This window comes from Oenanthe melanoleuca, chromosome 28 (assembly GCF_029582105.1).
Source record: "Oenanthe melanoleuca isolate GR-GAL-2019-014 chromosome 28, OMel1.0, whole genome shotgun sequence".
Lineage (NCBI taxonomy): Eukaryota > Metazoa > Chordata > Aves > Passeriformes > Muscicapidae > Oenanthe > Oenanthe melanoleuca.
Genome location: NC_079361.1, coordinates 2,439,923 through 2,453,557, shown reverse-complemented (window position 1 = coordinate 2,453,557; position 13,635 = coordinate 2,439,923). Strand labels below are relative to the sequence as shown.

At 41.5% G+C, this 13,635-nt stretch overlaps 1 protein-coding gene across 2 annotated transcripts in view; it reads left to right on the top strand.

Annotated features, from left to right (window-relative positions):
- Positions 1–13,635, top strand: part of ARHGEF18 (Rho/Rac guanine nucleotide exchange factor 18) — a 48,417-nt gene that overhangs the window by 25,961 nt on the left and 8,821 nt on the right. For both annotated transcript variants that reach the window (XM_056512649.1, XM_056512650.1), the window contains 15 exons: positions 1,736–1,880; positions 2,620–2,732; positions 2,880–3,020; positions 3,481–3,731; positions 4,442–4,567; positions 5,788–5,905; positions 6,670–6,918; positions 7,741–7,817; positions 9,542–9,720; positions 10,125–10,216; positions 10,526–10,714; positions 11,375–11,506; positions 12,486–12,601; positions 13,005–13,061; positions 13,549–13,596. In XM_056512649.1, coding sequence (XP_056368624.1) covers positions 1,736–1,880; positions 2,620–2,732; positions 2,880–3,020; positions 3,481–3,731; positions 4,442–4,567; positions 5,788–5,905; positions 6,670–6,918; positions 7,741–7,817; positions 9,542–9,720; positions 10,125–10,216; positions 10,526–10,714; positions 11,375–11,506; positions 12,486–12,601; positions 13,005–13,061; positions 13,549–13,596 — 2,033 coding nt within the window. The remainder of the gene's footprint in view (positions 1–1,735; positions 1,881–2,619; positions 2,733–2,879; positions 3,021–3,480; positions 3,732–4,441; positions 4,568–5,787; positions 5,906–6,669; positions 6,919–7,740; positions 7,818–9,541; positions 9,721–10,124; positions 10,217–10,525; positions 10,715–11,374; positions 11,507–12,485; positions 12,602–13,004; positions 13,062–13,548; positions 13,597–13,635) is intronic.

Here is a 13,635-nt window from a genome sequence, read left to right as displayed (position 1 = left end):
CATCCCTCTCCCCTTGTTTTGCCTCTGGAGATTTTTAGGTCTGGCCTATCCTTGTGTAAGAGAACTTTATGTTCCTGGCTTGTGGAGCACAAAAAGACAACTTGATGGCCAGTAATTGCAATACTTCACCAAATGGAAACACAGGGACATTGGTTATTAAGCCTTTGTTTAAGAAATCTGACTGGGCAAATCTTTCAGATATTTGTCTCCTTTTGGGGCTTGGAGGGGATGGAAAGGACTCAGTTTACCCAGTTTGCTGTAGACTGACAGTATACTGTGTGTGTAGCCAGGAGATTTCAAACCCAAACAGGTTTTGGGAAAGGTATTTCCAGCAGGAAAAGATGTGGTGGTATAATTTCTATTAAATGTCCTTGATGAAACCTCCCCTGCAGCCCCAAAACAATTCTTCTGTCAATGAAGATGAAATGAGAGACAAGCAGGTATAGAGCACGGGATATGAAAAAATGTGGAAAAACCTGTTTCATGACAGGAACCACAAATACCTTGATTTAACTGTGCTTCACTGAGCAAGGCAGAAGTGGGAGAGAGAATTATTAGTGAAGGTACACTAAGGAAGGCAGGCTGAAAAAGGGGAGCTTTTAGGTCTGGGTGGACACCAGTGTTTTTACTAGAAAAGTGATACATGAGCCTTATCTGGGAGCTGGAGACCCCCTTGAGCTGCTACAGCAGCAGCAGCAGCCCCCTGGTCCTGGAGCAGCCTCCTGGACGTGGGACTGGGAGAGGAGCTGGGTCTCTCCCTGTAGTGACAGAGCCCTGGGCTCAGGGATCTGTGAGATCCCACTCCCATGTCCTTAAAAGCTCTTTGAAAAAGGGCAGCTACAGACCTTGTCAGAGATCAATGCTAAAGATTGTCTGGCTGAGTCTTCGTCTTTGACTTCCCTGAAGTTCCTTTTTTAAAAGGATGTATTTTGTCTCCTGTTCCTTATCATTTATTACAGACATTAGTACTAAATAATTGTATCCATTTTTTATAAGTCTATTACAGGCTTCCACGTATTGTGTAATAGTGATTAAAGTTTCAAATATCTTTCCAGTTCACAGTCTGTCTAGATTTAAAAAGCATTAAAAAGCTGTAGTATTAAAATTAAATTTAGCTCTGGTATCTATTATGTGCAGTGTGTGTGCATGCAGATACAAATCGCTGTGAGCAATAAGCATTGCAAAGAACTTGTGGGGTTTTTTCTGTGATCTCTGATTTTTCTTGTTTGCCATGAAATGTTCTGTGCCCTTATACGGTGGGGTGTGAATAATTGTGTGTAGGTTCTGGTGTTTTACTAAAGGAGAAGATACTTTGCAATTTCCACACTAAATGGGCACAGTAGGGACCAATTTCCTGCACTTCAGACCTGCTGATTTAGCCAATACAGTAAGTTAAGTGGCAGCTTTACATTTCTAGAAGGATCACAGGTAGTATAAAAACAGAGCATCTCTGGGGCCACTTTACTGTGCCAGGTCTGAGGGCAGCCAGTGCTGAGCATGGGGAATACAAATTCAAAAAGCAGCGGCAGAAGCAATGCGATTCCAGCTCACCCCGAGCTGTCTTTTTGTGGTTCCTTTTCAAGAAAATGGAATGAGAATGTTTTTTTGGACAACGAGCTCCTGACATCCAAGATCCTGTCAGTTCTCCGTCCGCATTCCGAGCGAGGGCTGAGAGCAGGCGAGCTGCAGTGCACGCCTCATTTTCTGAGTACCAATTCCATTTTTGCCTCTTTAGCCACCTCTCTGAAGGAGCAGCCCCGCAGCCTCCTCCTGGGAGCGGATGGCACCCCAGCCCTGTCCCGCAACCTCGGCATGACTATCGCCCAAAGAGGACATTCCCAGCCTTCACTCAACGCTGCTGGAGCTGTGAATAAATTTGGGTGAGTAAAATGCTTCTCTTCTAATCCACTGGCTTCAGATGCCCCCCGCCTCCCCAGTGTGGAAAGAAAAATGAGAATTCATGTCTTATTTTCAAGCTCAAGAGTTTTAATTCTGAAAGTTGTTTCCCTGAACAATGCTCTTTTTTTTTTCTCCTTTTTTTGTGTCTTTACTCCCTCTGTCCTATGTCACGAAAGTTATTGTATAAAGTAGTGCAGTATTTTAATGTTTCTGTCTAGATTACGGTTTTCATGGGTGTATTTGTCTTGAGAGCTGCTGTGAAATTCTCATCTGAGTTCAGCTATTCTAGGTTGGGCTGGTGCTGACTGGTGTAGGAGGCAGCAGTGTTTTAAATTGCTGAATACCTTCATTAAAATACTAGGCAAACTCAAGGCTATCTACTGTTTTAAGTAGCTATTTACTTTTGATGTGCCCCAGTTATCCTCCCTTCCTAGAGAAAGTGCCCTTTGTACTCTGAACTGGCTGTGGCTTGTCACCAGGTGATGTCCTTGTAAACTGTCATACCAGAAGTTACAAGCTTTGCTCATGCTGCTCTAATTAAACTGCAGGATTTCAGTGTTGGAGTTGCTAATTTGATTTAACTGTTTAAAGAGCACAGTGATATCTTATTTATTTATTGTAAGATAATTGCACTATAGTTTAGGAAAGATGCTTGTTAAAGAAGTTGGATTTTTTTTTTTAAATTTTAATTGTTCTGGTGTAATTTCTTTGGCCATTTAGGATAATTTCAGGAGACATGGATGAAGGGGATTCAGGCTTTATAAAATTTAAGCAGACTTCAGATGACGTTGTCTCGCTTGCACCTTCAACAGCAGACTCCATTTTTCTGGAAGGTATGGAATTTCTGTGCTTTTCAGGATTGTTATGCAACATCTCCCACGGGTTTGAAAGCAGCATTGAGGTGGTTTTGCTCTTGTTTTTCCTGATGGTAAAGAGGGATATGGTGTTTAATAATAAGTGAAATTGTGCTTTTGGTCTAGATGCATATTCTGTGTCCCTCCGGAGTGAAATAGAAACAGATGCTCATGAGTTTGAGGCAGAATCTTGGAGTGTTGCAGTGGAACAGCCTTATGCAAAGAGGCAAAGGAAAGATGTTATAAAAAGGCAAGATGTCATTTATGGTAAGAGTATTTGTTATTCTTAAAACTTTTTCTGTTTCATGGTGCCACTGTTGTGAAACAAAGCAGAAAACATTTTTGTTGGTTCCCATTTTGACTTGTGCTTGAAAACTAAAAGTGGGTGAAGGTTTTTGAGTCTGTTACCTGCATTTATGTGTGTAATTCCTTGTGTGAATGCCTTTAAACAGCCCATGGGTTTCAGTGGGGCTCTGTAAGCAGCAAAGCCCAGCTGTACAATTAGGGAGCAGCTCAAGTGCCACTGGGAGATGTCCTTAAATGAGTAGGGTCAGTCACTGCTGGGTTGGGACATTAGCAAGGCAAATTTAAGAGCTTCACATGAGTGATGCAAAGACTGCAGTGAAGAAGATAATGATGGCTTTCAGAGCCTGCTCTTATGTCTCACTGCTCACTGCACAGCATAGAAATGACTTTTGATTTTATTTCTGTATTTCGCCTCTCCCAGAACTAATGCAGACTGAAATGCACCATGTTAGGACACTGAAAATAATGCTGAAGGTGTACTCCAAAGCCATGAGAGAGGAGCTGCAGTTCTCAAATGCAGTCATCAACAAGCTCTTTCCCTGTGTGGATGAGCTGCTGGAGATGCATGGGCAATTCCTGCTCCAGCTGAAGGAGAGAAGAAAGGAATCCTTGGAAGAAGGCAGTGACCGAAATTATATAATCCAGAACATTGGAGACCTCTTGGTAAAACAGGTGGGAATTAAATCCTACCAATGATGTCAACACTATAAAGCTTCTAAGAAGCTACCTGTGAGGGTAAAGTTATGTAGTACAGAGATTGATTTCATCCTGGGTTTATGGTTCTCTTCCCAGGTAATGTGGGAGCATGACTCCCAGGAATATATCTAATTACAAATACCATGAAATGGTCATTAAATGTTCTTTGGGCATGCACATACATGTTGTGGGATTTGTGACTTGTTTGATTCTACTTTTCATCTATTCCAAGAGTAAAGTAACATATTCCCAGTGTCCATTCCAAGCTTGGCTCTCCTTCAGATAAAGCCAAACTTCTTCATTCTGCTCTTTTAAAAATACAGTCAGGATACTTTAAACTCATGGCAGCTTTAGCACTATTCTGGCATGGAGTGGATGCAACAATTTCTATCATACATCATGACCATTTATTTTGGCCCTTCAGCTTTTACAGCTCACAGACTTTTTGAGTGCAGAGGTCCAGAAATCCTTTTTAAAAATTACAACCATCATTTAATATTTGGTTATCTTGTGGTATTCCAAGCCCTCACATGTCACACTGCATAAATCTCTCATTTCTGGTACAGAAGAAATTGAAACACAGGAAAAATGTCTCAGAAACTATGTTAAACCTGGGGTTTATGGTGGAGGTAGGCTTACTCTGAATGATTAATTTCTTTCTTCTTCATTCTTCTGTTTCCAATTAGTTTTCAGGTGAAAATGGGGAGAGAATGAGAGAAAAATATGGTGTGTTCTGTTGTGGACACAATGAAGCTGTTAGCCATTACAAAGACCTGCTCCAAAGCAATAAGAAGTTCCAAAACTTAATAAAGGTAAACAGTAACCAGAAGTCTCCTATTCTGACTATGCAAAATATATTTCACTGCTTTGAGTTTTGTTTTGTACTTGAAGATCCCTCAGATGTTAATGGGCAGGGTTACAGACATATTCTCATTATTTGGTGGATTGTGAGCTTTTGTATTTTAGATCTTTTGAGTTACTTGGAGACAAAACCACAATTAGCAAGTGTTACATTTGAGTCAGGCTCTTGAGAGCACCTAGGACTGGGGAATAGAATATTTGTTCTGTTCAGAGCTCTGTCCTGCTGTGAGGCCATCAGGGTAGATTGGTTTGTTAATAAATTAAATCAATGATAAATGCTGTTGATGAGCTGCTGTAGAAAAGCAGGGACTCTTAGATTTTGCTCACACCATCATCTTTCCAAACCCAGAAGATTTGCTCCAGGGTGGTTTGCTGCACACTCTAATGTGCAGTTAACAGGAAGGGCTGAAGAGAGACAGCCCAAGTGGAAGCTGTAACCTGAATCTCAGATGGCTTTGTAGAGGCCTAAATATTCTCATTTTCCAGTCACCAGTAAGTGATACTGTGTGAACTTTCCAGCATAGCTCTGTATTTATAGCTCGTCTTAGCCAGGTGCCTTTAAAGTGAGAGTCCTTCACTTCCAAAGAGTTAAATAAGTGACCAGAGTATTAAAACATGTAATTTCAGTCCTTGTAGAGAAAGATCTTGGTACTGTGTTTTTCTGCTGCCAGGTGTGTGCAGTACCTGCTGTCAGATTAACTGGTGCTTTACAGTCCTCCCTTTCTAAACAGGAATGTGTTTCTGTAGGTCAGGCTATTGGTAAGCACACAGTGGTAAAATAAACATAGATTTCTTCATTATTGATCTAATTTGACTGGTAGGTGTTTGGGTCTAGTTTTAAAACCACAGAACTTTTCTATGTATGAAAGGTCTGACCCTGTTATAGGGGGTGATCAGTTAGCAGCAGGCAGTCAGTTCAGATTTGGAAGTTTCCCTGGTTGACTCCACATTTAGTTAACAGTATTTGAAGACAATACCTAAGCTATTTTCCAGTAATAAAGGCAATTTTTGGAATGCTGTCAGGAGTTTTGCTTCAGTAGAAGACTGCAGCTAATTTCAAGGTGCTGTGTCTAATGTGCAGAAGTGTTTTGGGGCAGAAGGCATGTGAGTGGGGAGGGAGTTAGAAGAGCACCATGCACAGTGGGTGTGACAAGTTTGTCTTGTTTTGTAGAAAATTGGGAACTGTTCCATTGTGAGGAGGCTGGGTGTTCAGGAGTGCATCCTCCTGGTCACCCAGCGCATCACCAAGTACCCGGTGCTGCTGGAGCGCATCATTCAGAACACTGAAGGTGGGATGCTTCCTGGGAGCCTCACACTTCTCTGTTGGCCCTTTTTCTGCCATGTTTTGCATGTTCTTATCTCAGACAGCCTGTTAGCTGCTTTCTCACTTCTGTGTTGGCTGATGATGCCAGATCAGTCTCACCTCAGAGGGTCAAGAGAATCCCAGAATGGTTTGGGTTGGAAGGGACCTTAAAGTTCCTCTCATTCCACCCCCTGCCATGGCAGGGACACCTCCCACTGTCCCAGGCTGCTCCAAGCCCCAATGTCCAGCCTGGCCTTGGAACTGCCAGGCATCCAGGGGCAGCCACAGCTGCTCTGGGCACCCTGTGCCAGGGCCTGCCCACCCACACAGTGGGGAATTTCTTCCCAATATCCCATCAAACTCTGCCCTTCTTCAGCTTAAAGCCATTCCCTGTGTCCTGTCACTCCAGGCCCTTGTTAAATAGTCTCTCTCCATCTTTCCTATGGGTTCCCTTCAGGCCACACTTACTTCTGAAATTTCTCCAGGCTGAACAATTCCAATTCTCCCAGCCTCTCCTCAGAGGAGAAGAACAGCATTTAAAGTCTGCAACCACAAACCCACAGTAGTTAAACCTGTTGATTTATTAGCTTTTCAGAGCTTTAGGTTATTATATTTTATTTTTAAACTTAAGCTCTTAGAAAGTACTGTTAGATGTCCAGTATGGAGCCCTTATGCTAAAATGCATTTGAATGGCTCATGTCTTGTATTCCAGAGTTGAAAGTGTGCCTGACTGCTTTTCTTTTCCCTCAGTTGGAACTAGAGATTATGAAGAGCTGACCCAGGCCCTTGGTTTAATTAAGGACACCATCACCCATGTAGATGCCATGGTAAATGAGTGTGAGAAGGGACAGCGACTCAAGGAGATCATGCACAAAATGGAGCTGAAATCATCAGGGAAATGCAAGAATGGGCTTTTGTTCCGGAAGGATGACATGGGCCAGAGGCGGCTGCTCCTGGATGGGATGCTCTACTGGAAAGCTGCATCAGGGAGACTCAAAGGTACAGCACCAGCAAGGGGAAAAACACAACTGGGAAGCAAGATTTATGTTGGATTTTTTTTTTTTTTAGTAACTGTTTATTACTGATCGATTGCGTATAAAATAAGATGACAATAACCTGCTTGTTTAATAGGATATTGGAGGAAATAGCACTTGTTCTATTCTTGGCTTGTCCAATAAGCATCTCTGTAATGGTGCATGATAAGTTCCTTATGCTGTTTGCTTATTATCTGCCTGATCTGCTTCCCAATTCAAGAGGGAAGTCTTCAGATGGATGACAAAGCTTTGAGTCATCCTGACTTAGTCTCCTGTGGAAAGGCATTATCTTGTGCGAGCTCTGCTTCACACTTTGCAAAACCTGTGTCATGTCAGCCTCACGACTCTTAATTCTGCATTGCCAGGAAATCAAAGCAATGGCCATCAGGGAATATTTGAGCAGCTTCATTGCTCAAGTGTTCAAGGAGAAGTTTTAGTGGCACAGAAAGTGCAGCCAGGAGTAGGTGGGATCCTGAATGGCTGCAGTTCCAGAAGAATCTGCTTTTGGGAGGGATGTGTTCCCTCTGTAGCCCATGTGTGGGATGTGTGTGGGGGTGTTCTCAGGCTTTAAATGAGCTCTGTTTAAATCAGCTGATTCTGTATGGTACAGCCTGGCTGGGGGCAGCCCAAGTGGAAGGCAGTTACAGACCTAGTATTGCAAATGGTGACATGCTATTCCCTGGCTTGCAGGAAATATAAGTTAAGTAATTTTTTGAGTCTAGACTCATCTTTCTGCTTTAAAATACAACTCTCTTTTCCTTTTTTTCTGTCTCTTTTGTTACTGTAGATATTCTGGCAGTCCTGCTCACTGATGTACTGTTGCTCTTACAAGAAAAGGACCAAAAATACACATTTGCATCTGTGGTAGGTATTGTTTTCTTTATTTAATACATGCACTTAGAGGATTTATGAATGACAGTAACTACAGAAGAAACACAATTAGGGATGTTAGATACTTGTTGTAGGAGGTTCAGTAAGAAAATTAAGTGAATAAACCAGCCAAGTATTGAATCCTTTCCCCATTCTCCCAGTGCAAACCAGTGTTTTGTTTCATTGACAAGTTGTAGCTGCCACGTCTCCCTCCCATGATTTTCACTGTTTCTCTTCTTGTGCTGTGACTTTCCCTTACACTGAATTTTGTTAGGCTGAGATTTTGTACAAGTCATGGACATTGCACATGCCAGAAGTGTGCTTTGAAAAACACTTGCAAATAAATCCTGCTTCTGTTTAGTGTGCAGGGAAACAATCTGCCATCTCAGTTAGGGACATGGTAACTGTGGTCACAGTGCTCTGAGATTTGCTAGGGGCAGAGAAGTTTCCTTAAATACATGGAGTAAGCACTAATGCAGATGTTATTACTGCAGCACTCCAGAACATTCAGTGAATTCACTTGCTTTTCCAGGGCACTTCCACAGGTGTCCTCAGAGAAGTTAATTTGTACATTTTGTCCTGATCTAGTTCACTGATGGCTGTTGTCAAACCTGTAACAGAGAAACTCTTTTATGTAATTGTTTTCTTGGATGTATTTTTTTTTCAGGACATTAACATTAGAGCTGAATTCTAATGGCAAAAGCTATTTAGGTGACCTCAGGGCTGTACAAACAACTGCTTTTCAAATTACCCTTCTCTGAATGCACAGAACAGGGTGCTGTGTGGTGGATTTTTTTTCCCTCTGGAAACGTGCTCTACACTTAGTCTGACCAATTTTTTTGCATCTTTGTATGCATGCAGTTCATTTGAAATTTAATATCGCTTCTCCATAAATAAATCAAGTGAGGGAGCAAATGGATCTGCTCAGTGATTCTGTTTTTCCAGTGACCTCTGTTCATGGCTGGAATTGCAGTACAGCTGCTCAGAGAAGCTGGCAGAAGCTTCCTGGTGTTCCTGGTGTTTGCTTCACATCTCTCTTGTCATGGCTCTAGATTATTCTGTGGAGATTCAGCAGTCACAAAGAGCTGCTTTCTCCTGGGAAGGAACTTTCTAGGCTGCATATGTTGAAGCTATGCTGTAGGAAGCCTAGACAGGTTTTTAGTAACTAATATCCCTCCTGTAAATGTTTTCACTGCAAAGGCTGACAGCTAATCCAGTTAATCCTCATTATACAATACACTACCTGTCACCTGGTGTCATTTTTATCAGGGCCTGACACCCTCTAACACCTCTGTTTTATTTCTTTTGTAGCCAACTTAACACCTCTAATACTTCCTCTTGTTCTCTCCTTTCACTTCACATTGTGTCAATTTTGCTTTCTTTTTCAAATTTTGGGTTTGCCTCCTTTTGAGCAAAAATTTTTGAGCCTGTTCTTGACTTCTGGGACTCAGTGGGAATCTTTAAATTGACACAGGCTTTGATGTTCAATCAGGTATCAAGACCTCTTGTTTTTGACATGTACATTCTTCATCCCGTGTTTTCATTGACGGTAAAAAAATTACAATATCAAAAGTGTCATTGTGAAAAGGTCAAAGTTATCTCATGATGTTACAGCTCCTGGTGGCTCTGGATAAATAGGAAGAGGGGGCAGCTAGGAAACACAATTCCTAAAGAACACATCTAATGTACTGCAATTTGTACTGTATTTTATTTTACAGGACTCTAAGCCACCGGTTATCTCACTGCAAAAATTGATTGTGAGAGAGGTAGCTAATGAGGAAAAGGCAATGTTCTTAATTAGTGCTTCCTTAAAAGGACCAGAAATGTATGAAATTCACACCAGCTCCAAAGAGGAGAGGAATTCCTGGATGGCACACATCCGCAGGGCTGTGGAGAGGTAAGGGAGGAGGGAAAGCAGGAGGGCTCAATTTCTTGCTAGTTTCTTCTCACAGCACTCACAGGTGTAAATTTATCTTTAAAATCCATTTGACTCGCCCTAAACTTTCTTTGTAAAAGAAAGTGTGCAGTTCTTCAGTGTGCAGTTCTGTTTGTGTTCATTGGGAAGAAACCACTGGTAAAGATGAAATAAAAAGTAGTCAAAGACTTCATCCTGCTTTTATTTAAAAAGGAAAAAAAAAAAAGCTCACTGATGTCAAATGCAACAGGGCTTTGGAAAAAGGAGGAAGATTGACACCCAGGATAAACCACAACTGAGGCAAAAGCTTCAACTTGGAGTCCTGAGATAGTTTTAAATTATCTCACATGCAGATCAAATATAAATCTGTCTTTCCCTTTGGACAGCTGTCCTGATGAGGAAGGAGGAACATTTAATGAACCTGAAGCAGAGAGGAGGCAGGCTGAAGCAAGAGCTGCAAAGTTAAAGGATTTTCAAGGTAATGACTTAGTTATATATTCCACAAGCTGCTTCTCAGCATTATTTGTGATTTATGGCTGTCTAATTCTTTATCAGGATATGATCAAGTTTCTCCTTTGTAAGTCTTTCAAGGTGGTGTAAGATTCTGTAGAAATAGTGGCTAAAGAAGTCTAATAAGCTTTGTCTGCTGCATAAGTTTTCTCCTTAACTGTTAATTAAATCTCTGCATTTGATGCTCTGGCCATAAAATGAACTATAATCTCCCAAATTGAACATGGTTCTGTGACAGTGACAAGGAAGGCAGGACTGAATTTGTTTCATCCTTCAGAGCGTTTGAACATGAAAGATGACCTGATTCTGCAAAGTCTCACTGAGAAGCAACAGATTTATCTGGAAATGTCTGAGGTGATTGGCTTTGAAGACCATTCCCAAGGATCCCGGGCCAGGCTGCTTCTTCGGGGGGATATCTCAGAGAATCTGCAAGGAGAGGCCATTCTGAAGTCTGCAGTGACTGAAGGTGACTGGAATGTGGGAATGTATGGGCATTCACTCAGGTGCTGGTGTGGGGATCAGCACCCAGGATCTAAGTACAGGCTCTGAAAATCATCCTGTAATAACATAATGCTTTTATGTAACACAGTTCAGACTTCCTCGTTCTCAGAACCCATCTGCAAGAAAGGTGAAGTGCATTTGTGGGTTTAGGCAGAAGACCTGCACAGCTTGGATTGTTTTATTTTTAAGGATCAACCAGTGGAATCTTAGAACTAGTCTGTTCAGAAAGGGTAACAGAGTGCTCTAATAATACAAAGTCCTGAAGTGTAATATTATAGGAGGGTTATCTATTAAAAACAGCCTGTCTAAATATAGTATGTTTAGAAAGAAAATAAACCCAAACATAGTTTCTATTAAAAAAAAAAAAAAAAACAAAAAACAAAAAACAAACACTCAAGGTTTGATAATCTTAACTTGCAATTAAGGAAGAGCTCATCTTCATATGAAGAGCCTGTCATGCAGAGCTACTCACAAGGGAAAATTCATCTGCCCTGCAGGACATCTCAGACTGGCTGAACTTTTAGTGGATTTGATGGTTGAAATGGTTTGTTAGACTCATTATCATGATAACTTGTATTGCTGCATAACCATGGCTGTTTACATGATGTGTTCTCCTGTTCCCCAGCTGAAAATCTCCAGGACTTTATCTTCACTCACTTTGGCAGTGCATCCAGTCAGCCTGAGGATGGCTCAGGACTGCCCCGGAGAGCAGAGACCTTTGGAGGATATGACAGTAGTCCCTCAGTTTTAAATAAAAGTAAGAAAGGGAACATTCACCGTTTTTCTTTTACTGTGATTACTGTACAGAGAATAAGAACAAGGAATTGAGGCTCTCATATAAGGAAGCTTCACCAGGCTCTAAAAGGAAGATCAGAGCAAATCTCCAGCATGTTGGATCTTTTACTCCTGATACCAACACTAGAGAGCAGAGTAGGGCTCTCAGTGTTATGCTAAGGGCATTACTTTAACCTATTCTTTATAATCACCACTATTCCACACAAGACTTTAATTTTGTTAAAAAAAAATAAGCTTGACTTAGTAACCTAGAAAATTTGAATTCAGCTGTCTGCTTTCATTATGTCATGAACACTTTTTTCCACTTTGTATCTGCACAGTCACTAGAGGTTTGCTGAATCCTTAGATAATATTAATTGTCCTTTTGGCACAGATGATTTATCAGTTAATTAATGAAATAAGAGGAAAGACCAGATACTATTTATCTCCATTTTTGCTTCATGCATTAAGTGAAAATGCGAATGGCCCTTATTTCACTGGCAGTTAATCTCTGGGACAGTTTCTGGTGTCTCTGGAAGGCTCCATACATCTGTCATGTACTTTTTACAAGAGGGTTCCATCTCCCCTTACCTCCTTCCACATTCACAGTGGTGCTGCTGTGACTGCAGTATTCCTGCTGACCAGTATTCCATGTCATGAACTTGCAATTTTGGGAGTTGTGTATTTTCATGCAGACATTGTGTTTTCATTCTTCACTTAAAATAGTGTAATGTAATTTGAACTTACCCTCCCTATTTATCTTAACCTGGTCTTCTCAAGTTTTAAACTTTTTTCAACAGCCCTGTGTGTCACTGTTGCCTGATTTTCCACTTGGGATCAGCATGGAGAAGCCATGCAGTTGCATTTTTTCAAAGTCACCATATTTTTCTTGCTTTGGCACTCACTAAGTTATCCCAGGCCCTGTGCTGGTGTGAGCTCCTCATCCTCCTCTCCTCTTTCAGGTGGCAGGAAGAACAGTGGTGGTGACCAGAGGCAGTGGGACTGGAAAGGCCCTGCACTGAGTTCAGATGTGCAACTCCATGAGCTCTCTTCTGATGCAGAAGAAGGATCTCAAACTGTATGTTGAGCTTATGAGGGATTTAAATGCTTTTCCTTGTGTTCCTCATCATGATAGTGGTGCAGAACAAATCACACAAAGTTGAAAGTTGTCATAGCTGGCAGGGCTGGACTGGAACAGCTTTGTCTGTAAATTTATTTGACTCTATTAAGGATGTTTTGTGGGGCCTCTTGGTAGCTCAGCACTTGAGAGGCAAGATAGTTCCATTTTCCATTTACTCATTTGATGCTGTGCCATTAACACAGGCTTTAATTACCACACTGCTGTTTCAGCTTGGCTTATGAATTCAGTATTTTTGATGTATGTCCTTCAGTGCATGGGAGCAATCCCAGCTTTTTCTGGCAGCACTGCCAGTGCCCAACAAGTGTCTCTAGCACAAATGTTGGTTTTGTCTCCCTTACAGAGTGATGGGACGAGGCTGGATGACAGCAGTGGTTTTCAGCCCACCATAGAGTCTCAGGTATGATATTTCTGCTGTTAAGAAATCCAGTGGCAAATAGACATAGTATAATAATAGCATGTAAAATCAAACCAAACTACCTCCAAAACTCAGTGTTTGTAATGTCTGTGGAACCCAGCACATTAACAGCTCACTGGCCAAACTTGCCCTGTGAGGTCTGGACCTGTGCAATGATTCAGTGCTGGGGCATGTGAGGAAGTGATGGTTAAATAACTCAGGTGAAGAGAAGATGATGAGGACTTCTCCATGGAATCCCAGGGAGATTTGCTGGGCACTGATTCACATCTGCACAAGGATAATAAACTGAAATTCTTTGTGCCTGGATGTTGGCCTTTGCTATGCTAGAGTACTCTGGTGGCCTTGCTTCCATTGTGTGTGTTTTTGTACTGATACCATGGATTATTCTCACTGCTTAAAAATAAAAAAAAAATGTAAAGTATAAAAAAGTATGAAGCTCAAGTGCCTAATTTTTTTTCCTCCTCTTCAGCTTGTCCAGAGGATACAGACACTGTTACAGCTGCTCTTCAGTCTTCAGGTAAACCACTCTTTACTATCCAAGAGATCTGTTAGGCAC